At 47.4% G+C, this 21,753-nt stretch overlaps 1 protein-coding gene and 3 non-coding genes across 11 annotated transcripts; 3 read left to right on the forward strand and 1 right to left on the reverse strand.

Annotated features, from left to right (window-relative positions):
* Window positions 1–694: 694 nt before the first annotated feature.
* On the reverse strand, window positions 695–11,122 carry TRIM41 (tripartite motif containing 41). Of its 8 annotated transcripts, none has more exons than XM_067732986.1 (6): window positions 9,457–11,122; window positions 5,603–5,698; window positions 3,647–3,910; window positions 3,071–3,093; window positions 2,746–2,975; window positions 695–2,317 (listed from the first exon to the last, which is right to left on the reverse strand). In XM_067732986.1, the coding sequence occupies exons 1-6, from the start codon at window positions 10,264–10,266 to the stop codon at window positions 1,713–1,715; spliced, it is 2,028 nt and encodes a 675-aa protein (XP_067589087.1). In that variant the 5' UTR covers window positions 10,267–11,122; the 3' UTR covers window positions 695–1,712. The 8 variants fall into 8 exon arrangements, with proteins under 8 accessions (XP_067589087.1, XP_067589088.1, XP_067589089.1 ...); XM_067732987.1 differs by having other exon boundaries at window positions 3,647–3,877; window positions 9,457–11,121; XM_067732988.1 differs by having other exon boundaries at window positions 2,746–2,873; window positions 9,457–11,121.
* A 1,286-nt stretch (window positions 11,123–12,408) lies between these two features.
* TRNAV-CAC (transfer RNA valine (anticodon CAC)) lies at window positions 12,409–12,481 on the forward strand. The gene has a single exon. It is a non-coding gene; the product is annotated as a tRNA-Val (tRNA).
* A 388-nt stretch (window positions 12,482–12,869) lies between these two features.
* On the forward strand, window positions 12,870–12,942 carry TRNAK-CUU (transfer RNA lysine (anticodon CUU)). The gene has a single exon. It is a non-coding gene; the product is annotated as a tRNA-Lys (tRNA).
* A 3,225-nt stretch (window positions 12,943–16,167) lies between these two features.
* TRNAV-AAC (transfer RNA valine (anticodon AAC)) lies at window positions 16,168–16,240 on the forward strand. Its single transcript has one exon. It is a non-coding gene; the product is annotated as a tRNA-Val (tRNA).
* The last annotated feature ends 5,513 nt before the right edge of the window (window positions 16,241–21,753 follow it).

Here is a 21,753-nt window from a genome sequence, read left to right on the forward strand (position 1 = left end):
ACTTGTTTCATGGAAGGCACTTCTTCCACGGACCAGGGTTTGGGGAGAGGTTGGTGGTTTGGGCAGTAATGTGAGCAATGGGGAGCAGCAGACCAAAGCTTCCTTGCTCGCCCGCCACTCACCAGAGGTTGGGGACCCCTGCTTTAAGGCAAGGCAACTCACCAGAAGAGCTGCTGCGTAGTGACTCCTTTGCACTCCTTCCATAATTGAAGATTCAAAATAGTGTGGGATGGTCTGGTGGTGTTAATAAATATAATCACAGAGATGGCTTTTCCTCAAGTGGCAGCTAAATGACAGATGTGCGGCATATTGAGGTCTCTTACATATACCCTCCAACTCATAATGGCAATGACTCTTTTCTTTGACTTCAATTTAGTGGAATTTCAACTAGATATAATGACATATAAAAAGACTTTGGAGATGTAGTGTGCCTCAGTCTTGGGCTTGAGGGCCATGGTATGGTATAAAGTCTCATAGCAGTGGTAGAAAAGAAGTGGCAAATGTTCTTCAAGTAGGTATTCTGAGGGGCCTGCCAGTAACAGGCTAGGCAGGGTATTCAAATGGAGGGGGGTAAGATTTATACCTCAGTCTGTTGAAACAGAATCACACCTGATAGGGAAGGTACAATTAATCTGTCCTCCATTTGGTGGCATCTCCTTACTTTATACTTTCCTAAAGGAGTGGACTCCACAAAAGCAGCAAATAAACTTTTTATTTCCGCAACACAACCCATCTTCCCTTTCCCCCAGGAGCATAAATTGACCCCAGCCATCAAAGCAGAGGACAAAAGCTAGTATGTGACAGAAGGCAAAGGGTTACTAGAAAAATAGATTCTGCCCAAGGCTCTCCTCCCAGGGATTCAAATCCCTGTCCCCAGGCTCCCCTCCAGGGCTCACCAAATGGAGGGAACTAAGCAAAGAGAGGCTGGAACCCTGACAAAAGGAACTCCACTGAACAAAAGGGAAAGGAGCCTGGCAGTGAAAAGACCTGAGGGTTTGGGGAGGGGAGGAGCTTTGCTCCTAGATTAAGTGCTGAAAAAAAGGAAGGGGGCGAGGAATAATTTATTGGGTGACGTGATGTACGGAGTTTTGATCATGTCGACCATTCCAGATCTCTCACTGAAGCTAAATTCTGGCCAGTCTATGGAGGTAGAAATTGGGGATGGAAGAAAAATTAGAATCCTTCGTACTTCCCCCAGAGAGTAGACTGTTTATTATCCAGGTCTACCCTTTTCCCAGCCTGCTTCCCCCAAAAAAGCTTCCAAGTCCCTTAGCTAAAATTTGCATCAGAAAATGGAATTGGAAATGAGGGCTGTCATGAGTCTTGCCCAAATCCTCCAGTCTCAGAACTGACATGAAAGTTGAACGGGGATGGGGAAAGGGAAGTTTATAATGAGATTACAATCTCCCCTCATCCCCTACTCAAAAACTCAGATCCCTGGGCGGAGGGAGGGAGAGAAGACCAGGCAACTGTTCTCATCAGGGACCCATGCAGACCTGTTGGACAAACATAGTAGGTGAGAAGACTGAGCTGGAGGCTAGGGGAGTTCATTAGGCTCCTAAGGGAGAAGCAGGGGCCTGGGGTCAAGGAGGAGCCGGAAGCAACGCAGTAACAAATAGAGGAGCCTTTGCGCTCCCAAATTTATGGGCTACTTTCCACCACCACCCGCCCCCCAGTGCTAACCAGAGGGGCCCCTGCGGGTGGCAGGTTGATCAAGGGCAGAGCTTGATACGGGTACCCTTGGAGAGCACCCGGAAGAAAGGGAAGACACGCTCGCCCAGGAAGGCAGCCGAAAAGGTGTGCACGTGAGCCAGAGTCTCTGCATTGTAGAAGCCCAGGCGCCCGGCCTCATAGTCCAGGTACACACCAAAGCGCCTTGGTTTCTCACTTGGGCTCAGCAGTGTCTGCTCCGTTGAGCTCTGTGCCTGGTAGCGTTTGCCATTGGTGCCCACACACCACACTTCCCGCTGGAGCAGGGGCTGCTGGGGCAGGTGGAGCCGGCGGCGGCGGTGGTGATGGCGAGAGGAGGAGCTGGCATCACCGCTGCCCACAGAGGACCCCCCAGAGCCCACCTTCTCCTTATGATGGGTTGATTCACGGGCAGCACCCACTGCCCAGCCCCGCCGCCCGCCCACCTCTACCTCCCAGTAGTGCCGGCCAGAGCGGAAGCCCTGGGCCCCCAGCACGCAGCAGTCTGCCGAGAAGCGCTTGGAATGGTCAGCAACCTCCTGCCGCCGCTCTGCCAGGCGGACCCCCCGGCGGTCAGGGGACAGCATCAGGGCCGGGTGAGCCGTGTCAGGGTCCAGCGTCAGGTCCACTTGGGAGGAGGGAGGACAAATACGCCAAGGCTGGAACGACTGTTCCCTGTTAGCAGCTAACTCCAAGGTTTGGCCTTTCCTGCTGCCCTGCCGTTCACCTCTCTCCCTCCCCACCATCCAGCTGTCCTCAGCTCCCCACCCCAACCTAGAGTCCAGGCTCAAGTTCCTAGGGGCTGTCCTCCTTTCCCCACTCTGTTTTCAGGACACCAAAACACCATCTGTTTCCCTCTGGCCCCAGCTCTTATTCCCCAACACCTACCTGGGCTAGGACAAAAGCTACTCTTGGCTTGAAGCCCCCCACAGTTGGCCTCCCTGTATCCTGCTCCATCTCAGTACCCACTATTCCCCCAGGGCCCAACTTCCCTCAGAACCCAATCTCAGGTATGTGAAGAAAAAGGCAAAGGAAGGTCAAACATGACCTCCCTACCTCGGGCAGCCTGACAGAACATCCGGCTCATTTTCCTCACGATGGCGTCTGTCAGGAAGTCATGGCTATGGGGTTGACACGGGTCAGGGGACCAGACCTCTGGGGGCTGCAGCTGTACCTCTTCACACCTGGAGGAAGGGGACCGGGCAGGGGGTGGGACCATGATATTCCCAGAGGGAAGAGCAGAAGCTGAGGGGAAGGAGAGGGTCCAGGAGGCAGAAACTCGGGTCCTGGGGAAGGAAGGAGAGGAGCAGGATATCCAAGAGAGGCAGGGATGGGGAACCAGATGCCACTGGGTCACAAAGGATAAAGGGTGGGAACACACCTATTGAAAGTCTCCTTGATGTCCTGGGAATAACAGAAACAAAAAGAGGGAGAGGGAGAAAGAGACAAAGAGAGAGTCAGCTGCACAGGGATGGCTCCCTTCTCCCCATCTGATTCCAGCCAGAGAAAGAACTGAACTTGAACAAGGGAGTAAGAAAAAGGACACAAGGCCCTCAGTGAACATGCATCCATCTCGACCACCCCTATGCCTCAGTATGCCTAATTTAACTCATCCTACTGTGGGCCCAACAATTTTCAACCCCAGTAAAAGGATTTTCACAATACGACTTGGTTATATTTTTCAGGATGTCACTGTCAAAAATTCTTTCCTCAACTCTTAAAACCCTCCTCCTACGAACAGAATCTTCGTTCTTTTCATTGCGTATAATCAACACACAAACCACATTTGGCATCAACTACTCTGCAGCCTCAAAAACCTTTTTGGTCTTCAGGTTAACTCACTGTGGGTTCCTCCCAGTGAGAAGAGAGGCAACTCTGGACAGGTGTTTGGTAAGCACCGCCTGACAGAGCAGACACAGGGTTCTGGAGGGTGGACAGGGAAGGGGCCATTGCTCACCTGGAGCAGCCGCAGGCCCCCCTGCTGGCTCCGCTCCTGGGCCTCAGCCAGCAGGCGGCTCAGCTGGGCAGCCTGCTCCGAGAGGCGGCTGGCCGCTGCTCCCGCGCGCCCCAGCTGAGCTTCGTGCATCTCTCGGAGGCGCCGCTCTAGCCCTGCCTGCTCTTCGGCCAGAAACCGTGTCAGCCGCCCAAATTCTGAGGCCACAGCTGCCAGCTCTGACTTCATCTGGCTCTGGGATGATGCAAAGGGGATGGTGGATACCACCTCAACACACAGAAACATAAACCTCCAATTTTGCAACTGCTGCCCCTCAATCCAAGGCAAAGGAGCCCTACATTCTGAATGGAAAAAGGGCCCTGTCCCCTTCCCCATCTCCTGGCTTTAGCAGGCACCACTTCCATGCTCCTGGCACACTGGTCCCAAACTCACCAACCAATGCCTGCAACACTTATCTCCACCCTGGCTACCTAACTTGACTCGTTCTTCAGGTCTAAGCTTAAACATTCCTAAGAGAAGTATCTCTCTTCCAGATCTAAATCAGGACCACCCTCATAAATATCATTGTATCTCCTCATGGCATATATCTCAATTTGAAATGTTGTATTTACAGTGGAGTATCTTTTAACATTGTCTTCACCCACTTCTCTGTAAGCGCTGTTGCCACAGGGTCCTCGGACCCTGGCACAGTGCCGACCACAGAGTAGGTGCTGGTAAGAAGTTTTTGAAATGAATAAAAAATTCAGGAATCAAGATATGAAATTAGGGTCCTGGCTATACCACTAAGGACCTTGGGAAAGTCACCCAATCCTTCTAGATCAGGAGTCAGCAAACTTCTTCTGTAAAGGGTCAGATAATATTTTACACTTTATGGGCCAAGAGACAAAATCATGGATATTATTATGTAGGTAACTTCTATATATAATGAGAGAAAACCTCTGCCCATTCCCACCCTATCTGCCTGGGCTGGACAATCCCAGATGATGGGCACACTTTTTGCCCAGATATAAGATGGAGACATTCTTAGGAAAAAGAGTAACAGGCCAGAGTGGGGAGGAAAGTCCTGGCTGGCCAAGTGGGTGAAGGAAATAGTCAGTTTCACTCTCTGTTGCAGTGAAACTCAGATCCTGACACCTCTGCACTCCAGGAGCCCAAAAGTCTCAACCTGGGCAGCTGGCTAGAAGCAAGATAACTCCCCAACTCCCAGACTCAGATTTCACCACTCAGTGCCTAGCAACTGCCAGCAACAGAGTCCCTATGTGTATGTGGCAATGAATGAGCACGGGCCCCGGGAAGCGGCAAGGCTCAGCCACCCTCTCAGGGTGGCAGGCATTGGAGGGATAGGGGAAGAGGACAGACAGGAAGGATGCCCTGGCTTGGTCTCCAAAGCTCAGTGCCAGGCTATTCCAGTGCCTCCCGGCCTTACAAAAAGAGGCAGAGGTAAGGGGTGGGAATTTGGGGGAAAATATCTAAAAATACTCCTTATATCAGAAACACTGGACTAGAAGATATTAGGTCTCTGCAATGCTAACATTCCTCCCCTCATGCTCACTGCTGCTTTGCCCACCATTTGCCATCTATCCTGGAACCTGGAGCTTCTCTGATAGCTGATATCTGAATTTTGCCTTGCCCTCTTCTGCCCTCTGTGTTATCTGGTGTGGCGGGCACAGCAGTATGGGGCAGCAGCTCTTGGGTTAGGTGTCTGGGGTGGTAAACCTGCTCTGCAGCCTTGGGCCAGGCACCAACCCTCTCCAAGCTAAACCTGTTTCACTCCATTTTGGAACCTAGGAACAAACATGCCTCTTGATCCACTAAGGCCCCTCTCTCCTCACAACCCTGGGAAGGTGTCTGCCTCTCTCCCAGGCCTCGGCTGCCCCTCTCCAGCGGATCTAGTCACCCCTTGTGAGAGCCCATCTTCCCTGCTCTGACCACAGAGCCCTGTCAAGGACATTCACTCACCTTCAACTCTGTCACCCGCCTCTCCTCCTTGGCTTTCATCTTCTGCACAGCCTCCAAGTGCTTCCTCAGTGGTTCCACATGCCCCTGCAGTTTGGCCTAAGGAAACGGGGAAAGGAAGATTAGAGGCCTGGGATGCGAGAGGCACCTGTTCTCTAAGCCCACATACCCCATTCTCCCATTTGGGGTTGGGGCTCAAAGCCTGATCACCATCACAGGTATCAAAGGAGCATCACACTCCCTTCCTCCCCTTTCTTCTCTTCAGATGATGATAAAGGCCTCCAACCCTCCACCTGCTCTCATGTACAAAGCCCTGGGTGTGCTCTTAAGGTAGGATCCTGGGACTTCCCAGGCAGTCCAGCAATTAAGATTCCACGCTTCCACTGCAGGGAGCGAGGGTTCGATCCCTGGTCAGGGAACTAAGATCCCGCATACCATGCAGCACAGCCAAAAAGTAAAAAAAAATAAAATAAAAATTAAAAATAAAGGTAGGATCCTGATGACTACATAGCTCCGCACTCAGAGTTGGAGTAAACCTGGCTTGAGCCCCTCACCACACAAAGTCCTTCCATATGAATGTTCCTACCTATAGTCCCTTCCCCCTCATAAGCAATCTTCCTCATAATTTTCATCTCTAAATACTCTTCTGATGATTTTATGCCTGTGCTAAAAATCTTTCAACAGTTCTCCATGACTTGCAATATATGAGGCTCTCATTGCTCCTTCATTTCTAGCCTCCCCTCCTACACCTCCCCTCCTACACCCCCTCAACATAGACTCTTAGTTTTAGTCACATAAAACTTGTCTTTTCCTGAGCATAATTCCATACCTTTATCCATGCTGTTCCCTCTGCCTGGGGCTGCCCTTCTACACTTAGCCCAAGGCATTCTTCCTTTAAAACCCAGCTACCTGACCATGTCCCTGATGGTCCCCAACTTCCTCTGTGATCCCAAGGAACGTGAATTCGCCTTTACAAAACTCCCCTGCACTGCAATCATTTACAAGTGTGCTGCCCCCAGGACACACAGACTCATGGCAGCAGGAACCCCGCTTTACTTATTGTAATTTCTATGCTTCTCTCTGTCCACTGGCTTTCTCTCCTACTCAGTTACTTGCTAAATGGAAAACAAATACCCTCTCCTCCTAAAGTTTTAACTCTCTCAGCAAATATGCTCTTGAGCTCTGTGTTCTAATCATCTGTAGCAAAATCTTTTACTTTAAAGGACTGTTAGACTAGAATGGATGAGATAAGCCCAACTTTTGTGCTCTTTCCTTTTTTATGCCATCTACTCCTTCTGCCTTCTATGCCTTCTCCTTTTCCTTGAGGGGTAATACAGCATAGAAGAGCTCAAGCCTAGACTCTGATCTGAACCTGAATGCAGCCCGAGGCAAGCCATGCTTCCAGTTTCCTCATCTCAAAAGGGGAACTGGGAATAACAGAATCTGCCTCACAGACACTATGCTTAGCACAGTGTCTGGCATGGAGCAAAAGATCAGTACTAAATGTTATCTAAAATTCCCTACCCAAGCCTCAGCTGCCAATGACAGCCTGACAATGACCCTTGATCCAAAGAGGTGAGTGTCCCAGAGCACAAAAGGTAGTTGTTGCACAGGTTAACTGGTCGAAGAAAAAAATCATAATAAAATTACAATCAATCCATAACATAAAAATAACATAAACTACACAAAATTTTGCCTTTTGCTATTACTATCTACTTTTCTCCACAGTAATTTCAACTCTATTAAGTCAGAATTCATGAGGCATAAGCTTCTCATTTAATATTTTTCCTAAATTGTTGACAAAAAATTCATACACACAAATCCAAATAGAGTACCATTTAAGAGAAAGTTTCAAGAACATTTAACTTTTTTGAAGCTTTATTTATACATCATTTGTGCATTATTACCTATTCAATAAGGAAATATCTCTACAAAACAACAGTGTGCCAAGCTAATGCTAGTTAGTGTACATACCTGAAAAGAAACCACCTGCCTGTAAAATACCCTGTAAGTTAGAAAGGGAGTCACTCAAATTATCGTTTGACATAATGAAACTTATGTATTTGCATTTGCTGATCAGAGTATTTGTGTCTATGTGGCCTCTCCAAATTGCACAGCTCTACTGGCCTGGCATTCAACAGCTATGGCTAACACAAATTAAAATCCAGTTTCAGAAGCTCTTCAGAAGAGTTCTGCAAGGGAAGTGTGGAGAAGGGGTGGAATGCCCATGGATATTCCGCCCTGGGATCCAGTTAACAAAGTGCCTGCACATTGTGTGATGAGTACAATTAACTAGAAACTGAGGGGATACAAAATGGAAGGACAAAAGGAGCTCACAATCTCCCCTAATAATGTAGGGCCTAAAAGGCAGGCGGTATTACCAGTTCAGTAATTCCCATACTAGCTTGGGCTTTCTAAAGATATTCTCCCTGTCACTGATTCAGAATCTCTAACGGTATGGCGCACTGTACTTCTGAAAACCTCCACTAATAATTGGGACAGTCAGCCACGTTTGACAATCACTGTGTGCAAGGAATAGCTACTTGTCATGAGGGGTATAGGTTTGTATTAGCTGTATGTATCACTCACAGCTGAGAAGCTCTAGACATCTCACTCTAAAACTGGGGTAATGATAATAATACCTAAATAACGTTACTGTAGGAATCAGGAAAAGGTATGAAAACACAAGTCATAAAACAAAAAAGCTCTGTGCAGACTACATAGAAGAAGCTACCCTCTCCTCCTGGTTCCACTGCTACAAACCCATCTGGGCCTTTGCTAAATAATGTTATTTCTACTGGCTGTCTCACACACAAATCTCCTTTATCTGTGTCCAAAGAATCAAGATCAGAAGTAGGAGGCAAGATATTAACTAAACTAGAATCAGACTCCAAGAAAAGTCACATGTCAGAAAAGTCAAACAAACAACAGACATCCAAACGGTGGTGACGCTGTTAACAGTATAGGCCAGGGCGGGGGGTGGTCAAAACCAAGTCCACCAGTTACTAGTAGCTGTGTGGCCCTGTGTATATTACTTAAATCTCTCTGTTTCCCAATCTGTAAAACAGGAATACAAACCATATCAAACTCACAGGATTGTTCTCTGTTTTAAATGAGACAGTCCATGAAAAGTGCTTAGTACAGTGCTGGGGTACATACTAAGAAATTAAAGTTCAAAGACATTCAGAGACTAAAAGCCAGGTCTTCTGACTTAAAAACCTCTCCCTCTTTTCTGAATTCCCAGGAAAGGTAAGAAGCCCTGGCCACGACACCAGAATGATGCAGATCCACGGAGAGAACCAAGCCGTATCTTGGAGTGGGCGGGGAACGCCTTAGAAAGCAAGTGAGGAGCGTATGGGTCTGATACGAGTACTCAATACTACATTCCTGCCCCTCAGAGCCCCTTCTTATTTGAGCCCCAAGTTCTTTCCATTGCTAGGGGTTTTAGTCAAGGACACATTTAAGAGTCACCCAGAGTTAAATGAGACTGGTAGTAAAGCCCTAGGGGCTTGTCACTTGCATTCCTATTACTTAGGGACAGTGGAAGTGTAGAAGAGCAGTGGCTTTTCCCCAGAAGACAAAGCCCAGAGATACGGCATCACCAATTTTGCCAGATCTCCTCTGAGGAAACCAGTCTTCCCTGGTCTTCTTCACTGTGTCTACTTTGTCTGTGTCCAGGATCCTTCTCACTCTAACCCATCCTGGTGCCAGTAAGTGCTTAGGTAAGGAGAATCAGCCCAACAGTACATGAGGTTCTTCGAGGGGGAGCGGGGGGGGGGGGGAGACATGTTTCCTTTTCCCAGCTCCTCTTACTTCCTCTCCACCCCCACTAAACTCCCATCTTCTACTTCTCTCACCTTGTACTCCTGCACCACCTCCTCCAGTGGCACCACGCTGTGCTGCTTGTGGCTCCTGGATTCTCGGCACACCACACAGATGGCTTCTTCATCCACCTCGCAAAAGAGCTTCAGGGCTTCTTGGTGTTTGGGACAAATGCCCTGCTCGTTCCCACGGCTCCCTCGACCAGGGGTTGGGTGCATCTGCCGAATCACCTGGACCATGTTAGCCAGCTGCAGGTTGGGGCGGAAGCTCCGCCTGGGAAAGCTCTTGCGGCACTGCGGGCAGGTGAAGCACCTCCGAGGGGCTGGAGGCGGGGGCAGTGGGGTGACGGGATCTAGCTCCTCTTCCTCGTCCTCCTCCAGCACTTCCTCCTCATCCTCCTCATCCTCCCCCCTCAGGTCCCCCTCCACGTTCCCCAAGTAGTAGTCCAGGTCTTCCTCCTCGTCCTCCTCCTCCCATACGTAGTCCATGTTTTCCCAGTTGGACCCGCCCATGCCACTGGTCCAGAACACACCCTCCTCTTCCTCCTCGACTTCCTCCTCCATGTCGCCCTCATAGTCTTCATCCCGCATGGGGGTGTCCCACCCCCCACCGGCCCCCACAGCCTCCACTTCCTCCTCCTCTCCGTCCTCCTCCTCTTCCTCCCGGTCTAACTCGTCCCTGTCCTCTTCATCCTCCCCTCCCCACAGCTGGGTTACACACACTCGGCAGAAGTTGTGCCCGCAGCCGATGGACACAGGGTCCGTGAAGTAATCGAGGCAGATGGCGCACACCGCCTCCTCCTGAAGGGTCTGCACAGGGTTGGGTGCCATGGCAACGGCAGCCATCTTAGTGTCCAGTCAGCCAGTGTAGACGGGCGGTGGGGAGCTGGGGGGCGGGGGGGGTCTTCCCTCTCAGACGCCCTGACGACCCAGCCCCACCCCCAGCCCTGCCTCTATACACCTTGCCTCAAGCGCAGCCAGAGAAATGTCCTCCCGACAACCCACCCCTCCGCACAGAGTTCCCTACTCCCAGACAACAACCGTGTCCCTGAGAGGGGAGGGGATACAGCTGAGCGCTACCCCCAAGTCCCTCAGGTGGCCCTGAGTGCAAATCTACCCCAAAGCTCCCTTGGCCTCCTCATAAACCCCCGCCCCTCCTCACTTCCTGGCTCCGCCCCCTCATTTCCGTCCCCCCAACACTTCCGGTGCTGCGAGCCACCCAAGCTCGCGAGTTCCATCCGCGGTCGCGCTACATCCCTTTCTATCCCTCTCCCCGCCCTTACCCGCCCCGGGCCCCTGGGTGACAGAAAACGGTGCGAAGACGCTCTAGCAGGCACTCGGGAACAGGGCGGGAGACCTAAAAAGACAGAGGCGCACGCCTCTGTGATGCGAAGGAGCAGGGAACGCAGACGAAACAGAAAGCTCGGCCTCCCCCATCGCCCGCCACTGGGGATAAACTTCGGGGGACGGTGGAAGGGCCTGGCGCCCGTCTGCTCTCAGTGCTATGACCGCATCGGCCCGGCGCCATCCTACCGACCGGACACAGAACCGCAGCAGGGACTCCGCACCGCCGATGCCGGAAGCGGAGGGGCGGCGGTCGGTGAGCGCCCTGAAGTACTTCCGGCCCTTCTAGGCGAAGGACTTTGTTGTTTGAGGGCTCTGAGCGTCCCTCCGAGACTAGGGGGCGGGGCCTGTAGAAGTGCGGTGGAGGTGGGACCGGAGGCCCTCCCCCTCCTCCTCCCCTCAGTAGTTGGCATTTCCACACCCATTTTAGAAACTGCGGTCGGTCACTATCGCATCGTTTAGATGAACTTTCCTAATTGCCATCAGTAAAGGAACGGTTGCAAATCATGACATGCACATTCACACATTGGAACACTTTAGATATAAAAAGGGAATCCTCTTCAAAATGTACAGTATTCTGAAGTGAAAAAAGCAAGGTGCTGAATAGTGTGTAGAGTATATCTGTAAAAAATGGGGGGGAATAGGATGTTAAATGTATGTAATAGCTTTATAGTCTTGTGTTTACTCATAAAGTAAGGGCAGTTGTTTCTATCTCAGAGGGCTTAGTGAAATTAATGTAATGCAAAGCTATTAGAATGTTGCTTAGCACATGGTAAGTGAGATACAAGTTTTAGCTACCCATTATTATCATCGTCGTCGTCTATCTCTGGAAGAATACTAGTTTCTCTGGGAAGTCTGAGGATCCAGGATAGGAAGGACACTTTTCCGTAAATGTCGTTGTGTGTCTTTTGAATTTTGAACCATGTCAATGTATTGCCTTAAAGAAAAAAAAAGTTTATTTCCCCAAGTGCTGTCGATTCATTTAACACTTTCTGAGCTGTGCCCCACGCGTGCTCCACGCCCAGAAAACCTCGAGGTCTGTCTTCGTGGAGTCGCAGTCTAAGAGCAGGGACTCAGAATGGGTTTGCGGAATTGATTTTACTTGAGAGAATCCTAGGGGGCATGTAGAACGGCATCAGTAAAGATGCTGCTGTGGTACTCAGAGCAACTCTGCCAAATAGATTATTTGTGCAATAGAAATAATACTTGATGGTTTAAAATATATATATATCAGTTAATTTAAAAATTTTTTAAAAACTGCGGGGAAAGTTACAGGACCTGTGTCCATGTACAGAATCCCCAGCGAATGTCGGACGTTGCGCGATGCCAGGGCTGGGCATGCAGAATTGACCCTGATCTCGAGGCCCTTCCCGCCTCTTGGTGACGCTCCAAATGGACGTGCTTTCTAAAGTGGTGGTCCGAACGCGCCAAAACCACGAATCCTTGTGCGTGAACTGTACTAGGCCGTGCCGGGAGCTGCGAGTGCTACTGTGGCAGAAAGATGGGGCCACAAGACCTGAACACGGTTCAGCCGACTCCTGATGAGAGCCCCTTGTTCCTCTGGATTTGTGGTGTTTCTCAACCCTGCCAGTTCCGGCTACGTGTAGATTTCAGGGTATTATCAGGAACGCTTTCGCTACGGGTGTTTCCGTAGTGTAGTGGTTATCACGTTCGCCTCACACGCGAAAGGTCCCCGGTTCGAAACCGGGCGGAAACAACTTTTGGTCCTAGTCACCGTCTCTCCGGCATCCCGGAGAGTGAAGGCTGTCACATGAAGGACGAGTGTGTGTTTATCTCTATTTCTGTTTCTCGGAGACTGGCCGTGAGGCGGTACCGTAGCAGTCTATATTCTGCATAAGTGCTCCAACGTAAATTCAGTTCTCGTTACCTCAGCTAATCTCTTTGCTCTTCCCCCCGGACGCCTGCACGGCCACCTCTTCCGTGTCGAGGGGGCGTAGACTTCGGACCCCTCGGCCCTAGTCATTAGGGCAGAGCCAGGCGCACAGTTGGCGCTCTATAATACTTCTGCGGTTGCGTAGCAGTGTGCCTGCAGCCTTGCTTGTGGATCTTGGTCCCTTGGGACAGAAAAGGGACCTTCACTAGCCGCCCGGCTAGCTCAGTCGGTAGAGCATGAGACTCTTAATCTCAGGGTCGTGGGTTCGAGCCCCACGTTGGGCGCTAGTTCATTTTGGAAATGAGGATAATAAAAGAGCTTTTGATGCAAGGGCAGCAAGGTATTCTCCAGACCAAGACCCGCACTCGAGATCGAGTGCACCCAGCTCTAAGGCCTATCGGTTCCCGAAAGGGAGAGTGAATGGTGACTGCCGGCGAACAAATTCCTAGGGGCCTGTTCCTCAGACCACATTCCGCTTACTGAAATCCTCCTATCAGCGCTCAACATGTATTAGGCGCCCTCTATTTAAGAGACGACCTGCCCGCGTGTCCCGGGCAAGCTGCCCTGGGAGGGAGGGCACAGAGTGACCCCCGGAAGCTGCGGTAGGACCCCAGGGACCCCTGATGAGCGACCACCTTACCAGGTGATTTAGAGATTAGTATTCCGCGCTCTCACCGCCGCCGCCCTGTTTCGATGTCCGAGACCCTCATGTCCAGTATACTCTCTTTATGGTCGGTATTGAGTCGATCTTTTGTGAAATGTTGCCCCACACATCCCAGCCTCCACATTCCCCCTACACGTAAAGGAACGTTAAAATGTCCTTTCTTGGAACACCCTAACATGAACATCTTCCGTTTACCGGTCTTGTCACGAAATTCTTCCTTAACTTCACTTGAATTCATCCTTTTCCATTTATTGTTCCTTAGTCCTGTAAATTCAGCCCATTTTCTATTTTCCGTCTATAGAAGTCTCCCCACATACATACCAGACCACGAGAGAAGTCTGTTGATTATATAAAGCTGGTTTATTAAACTTGCTAAGCGAAGGATAGTACCACCTTCGGTCTCAGAAGTGTATCAAAAGGGAGCGTTAGGGAGGATTTAGCATGACACCCTCTGAGAGCAGTGTGGACAGGAAATGGGCAGAGTTGCTAGTACAGGCCTACCTCACGCGTCCCTGGGGAGTTAGTGTTATTATGGTCCTTTCTTGGAACGTTTGGGTCTAAACAAGACGGTGTTAGAAGAGTTTGAACTTTGACATTTCGTCTTGTACAAATGCTTGTGGATTCGTTTGCAAAGTGGTTTCAGGGTTATTTTTTACCACCTTTAGTGGGACTGGAAAACATTCCTAAAAGATTCTGGCTTTTTCATTAAGAGAAACCCGAAGTGCACGACAGGAATAAAGATGCAGACGTAGAGAATGGACATGAGGACACAGGGAGAGGGAAGGGTAAGCTGGAACAAAGTGAGAGAGTGGCATGGACATATATACACTACCAAATGTAAAATAGACAGCTAGTGGGAAGCAGCCACATAGCACAGGGAGATCAACTCGGGGCTTTGTGACCACCTAGAGGGGTGGGTTAGGGAGGGTGGGAGGGAGACGCAAGAGGAAGGAGATATGAGGATATATGTATATGTATAGCTGATTCACTTTGTTATAAAGCAGAAACTAACACACCACTGTAAAGCAATTATACTCCCATAAAGATGTTAAAAAAAAAAAAAGAGAGAGAATCCTAAGTGGACAAGCTTCTCTTCCCTGTCTCCCAACAAGCCCAGGGCACGCCCGCCCGAGCTTTTTGCTACAATTCCTGCTTTTCTTTCCTCTCCGCCCCTTCCACCAATGCCCCTCGGGCCGGGTCTGGTTTAGAATCCCTGTGCTAGTAAGTGACCCACGTTGCTCTTGGCGTTCTTAGGTTCAGACGTTAGGCAAATGCATGGTAGGATCTTTGGTCTTTTCCTCGAGCTGTAGTAAAAGCCGCAGAGGCAGAAGGACTCGCACTGATTTACGTACTGGATTCTTTCAGGAATGATGAGCAGGAGGTGTGAGGGGACTGAGACCGCGTCAGGGAGAGGGGCCGGAAGGAAACAGTCACGGTCCAGACAGGAGGCGGCTGGCGCCAGGGGCAAGGCAGCAGCCGACCGGAGAAGCGGTGAAGGAGCTGGATGTATGGTTTGTACTCAGGGCAGGAGAGGGGTCTCCTGGATTTCTGCTTTCGATGGTTTAACAACCGAGATCGGATACTGAAGATTGGAAGTGGCGGGGGAGAGAGGAGAGAGGAGTAATGAGTTCAGTTTTGAACAAGTTGGGAGACGTCTAAAGGGACATGTGCAAGGGGAGAGCAGTCTTAGCTGGAGTCTCAGTTGCAGGGATAGAGTGTGGGTCAAGCTGTGAGCTGGGATCTGACCCTCAGGGAGATGGCCTCAGGTACAAGAAGGAGGAGTCGGAATAGGAGGAAAGCCACCAGCGAAGCTTCCATTGAAGCCAAGGGAGTCGAGATGTGCAAAAAGGGACGACAAGTGGGTAGAGTCAAATTATAGTCTAGGAAGGGAAAATGGTAAAGCGTCCATGGATTGGGCCACTTGCAGGCCCCTTGGTAACCTTGAACTAGACTTGGACAAGAGGGCCTCCTGCCCTGTGCTCTGGGGGAGAGGGCCTTCCGTGTCACAGACACTTTAAGGATCCCTACTCAGTAGGACTCAGCCTCTGTTCCAATTCCTGGTTACCTAGGTCTTTGGGAACAAGCATAGGCAACAGAAAAACATTTTGCAATATTATACCATCGATACTAATCTTAAATTTGCATACATGTAGCTCTACATATAGCATATGTTAAACCTCATCCCAATTCTGGAAATTGAATGAGTTTTATTTTTATAAAATACTTAAAAGATTTCACTACGTTTTCAAAATTTAATAAATTTTTTTCAGCTTTATTTAAATAACATCGACTTAAAATTTGATATTCACTAATTTCAATCTCCCCTTTATTCTTAATAATTTTGTATAATTTCTAAGAAATATATAATTATATTGAAAGCATATGTAAAATTAATTTCATTGTTGCGTGTTCATATCTAATTTACATTTTGACGAAAATATATTCAAATCTCATATACTTTGAATGTATTTGAACCCTTTAGATCTAACTGTCAATAGAGCACAAATTATCTGAAAATTTAAACCTGGCAGCTATCTCCCTAGAAGACAGAGATAATGGAGAGGGTTATCCAGCCTCAGGCCACATTTTACCTTCCCTCCCACGAGGCCCGCTGCTTTCATTCACACTTTTTTTTTTTTTAATTGCTACACTTGATTGATTTCGCTACCCACTAACGGATCGCGCTCCACAGTTTGACAAACACTGTTACCCAAGGCCACCAAGGGACCGGTATTCCAGGGCAGAATGGTTCTGGGGACTCTGAGCCAGCGGATGGGTAGAGGGTCCTGGACATTGACCATGATCATAAGTCCTATAAAAGGTATGGGAAGTCGAATAGTCATGTGTTTCCGTAGTGTAGTGGTTATCACGTTCGCCTAACACGCGAAAGGTCCCCGGTTCGAAACCGGGCGGAAACAACAACGTTATATTTCTTTTTTTTTCCCCTGCTAAAATTACAGTTTCTTCCAGTTAACTTGCCTACTTCTGTCATTTGTTGCCGGAATGTATGTGTATAAAAGTACGCATAACTTTTACAGTTTTATCCATACTCCTGTCTTTTCCAATCTATTACCAGTTCCCTTCAAGCTAATATGTTCCACATCTCTAGGTCTGTAGTGCAAAAGCAGGTGGTCTATGTCTTAGAGCCAGACTTCACAGAACTTAAAATCCTAGAAGATTTAGAGGCAGCAAAAGGCGGGAATGCCACTCAACGACAAATGAAATATTTTTAAAAAGTACAAGAAGGAGTGCGTTGGAAACGTATAGTGGAAGTCAGGCCGGGGAATTGTTCACAGGAAAGATAGCAGTAATAACCACACCATCTATCACATCATGTTGACTGTGTCTGGTCCTGTTGCAGGTGTCTCCCTCTACTGTAGGTGAGGCCACTGAGGCGCAGACACATCACATAAGGTGAGCAAATGTGGGGTAGAGGAAATAGTAGACGGTGCTAAAGAACGGAGAATGGGGGAAGAAACAGGGCACCGAGAGAAATTCAAGTTAGCACAGCCGGAAAAGCACCTGGTTCTGCCAGTGATCTGCTGGTGACTGGCTCCCGCTCGGCGCTGCTGGCTATCGCGACAACCTCCGCCTTACGGACAACACCGTGAGCGAGTCTGAGTTTTTCTACCCTGACTGGTTTCACTCCCATCCTGCGCCTCCTCATCAACCTGTCCTCAGCGGCAGTGCAGAACAGTAAAAAGAACCATCAGTCTCTCCAGAGGTGTCTCGGTCAGCCGCCTTCTTCACCGATCCTCACTTGCTGCGCATCTGTTTCAGGCCTGTGAGAAGTGACAGGTGTGTTGAGAAACGGGCTCCAGAGATCAAGGGGAAAAGGCAGCGAAGGCTTCACAGAAGAAGACCAGCGGTGCTTGGAGTCCCCAAAACAGAGTTCCCGGCCGGAGAGATGTCAGTAGAGAAACACACGATGTGGACTTTTGCAGTGCAGCCTAGAAAATGGGGTTCACACTCTCATACACCTGACGGTACACAAACTTACACGTGAGAGAAGCAACTTCTTTCCCAGGACTTCTGTCAAACTTGAAAGTCGAGTAGAGAAAACATCAAAGTGGTAAATCAAATTCTCTTTCAAGTTTCACGCATTTTTTTTTTCTTTTCTTTTTTGGCTTCGCTTCGCAGCTGGCAGGATCTCATTTCCCAGACTAGGGATCAAATCCTGGCCCTGGCAGTGAAAGTGCCATGTCCTAACCATTGGACCTCCAGGGAATTCCCTAAAATTTCACACATCTTAAACTCAGACAAAACGTAACCAAAAATAGCCCAGTGATGGCAAAACTTGTTAGGCCACCTGCATTCACATAACTTACACACACACAGAATCAATATCGGGCCCATCTCTTTATCATTGCTCTTTTATACTTATTTGTATGCCTTACCTGGGTTTACAGATGTAAACCCAACCAAGAATGACAGGGCCTTGTCATGCAACTTAGAGCCCTAGAAGAGTGAAGAATTTTGGACCCCACTTGGAAGAATTCTCCCAGGCTTTCCCCTGCTGACCCAATTTCTTTTTATTTCCTCGTGTTTTTCATAGTAATTTGAGATGAGTCAGTACAGTCCCTGCATCCGAGGCTCCGGACTGCCAGAGGTTCTCTTGCAACCCCTCCAAGCCGACCCAGGACTCTGGGAGGCCAGGACCATCACTCAGTCCTGTCACTCTTCTCCAGGTGGATTTTGGTCTGTGCCTCAGCTAACATAAGAGTTGTCATCTGACTTCCTTGGGGAGACAGTAAACAAATTCAGTGCAACACAATTAACACCAAAGAACCAGCTGGACTGAGCAATAAGCTTGACAGAAAGCTGTCTCACGTGAGTCATATTTCTTTTGGGTTACCTTTAATGCTAAATCGTCAATAGGACTTGACAGCTTTCCTAGATTCATCTTGTTTCAATTAATGCTAAAATTATTCTCTTTTTGATCCTTAAATTGTAGCTGCTTGTCAGTGGAAGCCCCTTTAAATTGGTCCCTTGGTCCTTTCAGCATTGCCCTGGCAATTTGAGAGCATCCTTGTTTCCTGGTAGAAGTTCACACTTCGGGCCTATCTATAATTTTTCCTGGATGCAGGAGAATGTTCAGGGAGCTTGATTGATTGATTGATTTTTAGTGAAGAGTAAAAGAAAAGAGCCAAATCTGGGTGTCAGGACAGTGCATGGGGCCAAAAGTCCCTAGCTCCCCCACTTCTGACGTACCCTAGGGAAATCCTTTAAAGGATGTAAGCTTACACTGAGAGCTCTATTTAATTGTAGCTTTGCTAGATCTTTACTTTTTTTTTTTTCAAATAAACCTCAACATCATTACTCTACAAAATTATTTACCTAAATCTCTCACTCAAAAGTAATTGTATTCCTTTTTGCTTTCATGTTTTAAACTTTTATTAGAAAATTTAAAGTAGACAGAATGGTATTAGGAAACCCCAAGTACTCATCACTCAGCTTCAACACTTCTCTCTTCCACCATTTCGGTTTTATCTCTACATCTACCACTTCCCATCCCAGTGCCTGTTTTCTTCATAATCCTCATAGATTTCATGGAATAGCCTTCTATCGTCACTCTATTGATCATTTCCCTTTCCCTCTGGTTCTTTTATGTGTAAAACTTCAAGGTTAGGAAATAATATTAATAGCTACAAATCTCATGAATTGGGTCCTTACCGTGGACTAGAAACTGTTCTAGATGCTGGGCATCATTGACTCCTTTGCACCCTTGCAACAAACCTATGGTGTGCCACTATTAAAAGGAAACTTCATTCACTCGTTCATTTACATTGCAGTGAAAAAGACAGACCAGGTCCCTGCCCTCCTGGTGTTTACCTTCTGATGGGCAATTAAAATAACAAACAAATAAACAGGTAGAAAAATAATCTCAGAGAGCGATAAGGACTGTGAGAAAATTAATGAGGGTGATCTGATAGAGTGGCAGGCAGAGCACAGTATTAGAGAGATAGGCCACAAAAGATGCATCAGAAGAGGTGGCAATGAGCTGAGTCAGGAAGATAAGAAAGAGCTAGCCTTCCAAATATCTTGGGGAAGAGGCCTTTGGGAGAGGGAGCAGAGAGTTCAAAGGCCCTGAAGTAGGAGTAAACTCGGTGGGTTCAAGGACGGAAGGCCAGGGGCTTGGAGGCTAAGGAGCCACACCTATACCTCCTTGGCTCTGCATTCAGATGACTGCCTCCGCACCATTTGCTGGTTTTGTTTGCAGGTGGATAGAAAAATGAGTGGAGGACACGGGATCTTATGTCTTTGAGGACTCCCAGGCAAATGAAGAACAGAGTAGAGTTTTTAACGCAATGTGGAGTTTTTAAGGACAAATGAATTAACACATAGGTTCATTCAGAAAATTTCAAATAAACAACAAACACCAGCTCTAGATTCCAGCTGTGACCTAATCACTGCCTCCCCAGTGCCTCCCTCACCTCACCATGAATTGAAGGTTCAGATAAATTCTGTAATTGTCATTTAAAATGTCTAAGAGAATATCACCAGTGGCTTAGGTGTTCAGGAAGATGCCTTTTGGTAACCTTAATTCATGAAAGAACCAGTGAAAGGGATTGTTCCATTTGTTTCAGAAATTTCTAGCTCTATAAGAAGAACAACAATATTTGTAAATTAAATTTAAAGCCTTGAGGAAAACTAGACTTTAACATTTACAACTGTAATACATTGAATATTAATCACAAAAGAAGTATGTATTGAAAAGAATACATACTTTTCCCTATTCAAAAGACTCCCCCTTGCCCTTAGGCACTAAACATCTCAAATGATAACAGAGAGGGTTTCCCAAAATAGCCAGTGATTTTAGTTCAGTTGGTCCTGACACAGAATAGAGGAGCAGGTCATTCTGGGTCGTCTTTTTTGGCCACTCTTCCTTTTGCAGGCAGTCCTCCAGAATTAGCTTGTTCTGGTTGACATTTTGTCTTCCTCCTTACCCACAATTCACATTCCCCATGACACCAGCATGTGACTGAGACCTGCCGTTTTCTTGGGGGGACTTGCACCCTTAAACCAATGTGATATGACATAAACAGCAATGAAATAATGGGTGAGCGTTTGATAGTGATTGAACCTTCTCTCCTGATGCTACACAGACCATAGAAGAATGATTTTCTCAAGTCTAGTAAAGGGAAACCAGTGGCTGTTAAAGAAAAAGATGATACTGGAGTATTTTTAGACTAGTTAGAATATAGCCATGAATATATTAAACCTGGAAATAATCTTCTGTTTCAAATGAGGTTTTTAAATAAGAATATTCGTGTGGATGGTTGATTAATAATTTACATATAAATTATATATAATCATTGTTTTAGACCACTTCATAAACTACATGCATGATCTAATAATTTATATATCCCCCATATGACACCAAGACCTTGTATAACATCACATACAAATTTAATGTCTTATATCTTGTTGGAGTCTCCTTGTCCAAGGAGAAAATTTGCCGAGTAAAAAATAACTGAGCAGGCCTTTCCAATGATGTCATGGCTTTGCAAGTGAAGAAAACATGATGGCCTCCCACAGAAACAGGACTGAAAAGAGAAAAAAATAACGTTGTCCTATAGAATTGGATTAGAAACCGTAAATTAGAGTGACAATGTGATCTTCAAAATCTTTTGTCCAAGTATGTGCCTGTGAGAGGCAAAAGGAAGGTCCCTCTCCCTGTTGGCCCTGCAATGGTTATTAATTATCCTATAGGACAGACAGTGAGGGGCCCTGTTAATTTTAAGGGGGTAGGGACAGTCACATGTTAGGTTTGTTGTTAAAGCAGCCTGATGCCACCAAGGCAGTGAAGAAACAGTCAATCTTATTCATGACTGGTGGGAGGTAAGATCACCCTGTAGGACCCATAGCCTGGTGATTTGTCTATTTTACATTACAACTTCATATATACCTTGACCCAGGAATCTTACTTCTTGGGAATTTGCCTTACAGATATAAGTTCAAAAGTGCAAAATGACAACACTACATGCTTATTAACTGCAGCATTGATTGTAATAGTAAGAGATTGGAAACTATGAATATCCATCAGTAGGTGATCTGTTAAACTAGGGTTCATCTACAGTGGAATATTATGCAGCTGCAAAAAAAGACTGAGGAAAATTTCTATGTCTTGAGATGGAAAGATCATCAAAATATAACAGAGCTGTAATTATATTTTTGTGTAAAATAGGGGAAAACAAAAATATATTTGCATTAAAAAACTCTGGAAGAATATGTACATAGATACAAAACTTGTTACCTAGGAAGGGAGGATGGAAGTTAGATTCTTTTCACTGAATATTTTTATAGATGGTTCAATTTTTGAACAGTACAGTTTATTACCTACTCAAAAGATGTTTTAAAAACTCATTTTGTGGTGCAGCCTCTGTGGAAAATGGTATAGCAATTCCACAAAAAATTAAACAGGGAAATA

This window comes from Pseudorca crassidens, chromosome 3 (assembly GCF_039906515.1).
Source record: "Pseudorca crassidens isolate mPseCra1 chromosome 3, mPseCra1.hap1, whole genome shotgun sequence".
NCBI classification, from domain to species: domain Eukaryota; kingdom Metazoa; phylum Chordata; class Mammalia; order Artiodactyla; family Delphinidae; genus Pseudorca; species Pseudorca crassidens.

What these genes read in the sequence shown, in the direction of transcription:
- TRIM41 (XM_067732986.1), bottom strand. Translation starts at nt 10,266, where the DNA reads ATGGCTGCCGTTGCCATGGCACCCAACCCTGTGCAGACCCTTCAGGAG. An exon ending in GGCGGGTGACAGAGTTGAAG is followed by an intron (nt 3,911 to 5,602) that starts GTGAGTGAATGT and finishes CTGTGTGTTGAG; the next exon opens with GTGGTATCCACCATCCCCTT. An exon ending in ATCAAGGAGACTTTCAATAG is followed by an intron (nt 2,976 to 3,070) that starts GTGTGTTCCCAC and finishes TTCCTTCCCCAG; the next exon opens with GACCCGAGTTTCTGCCTCCT.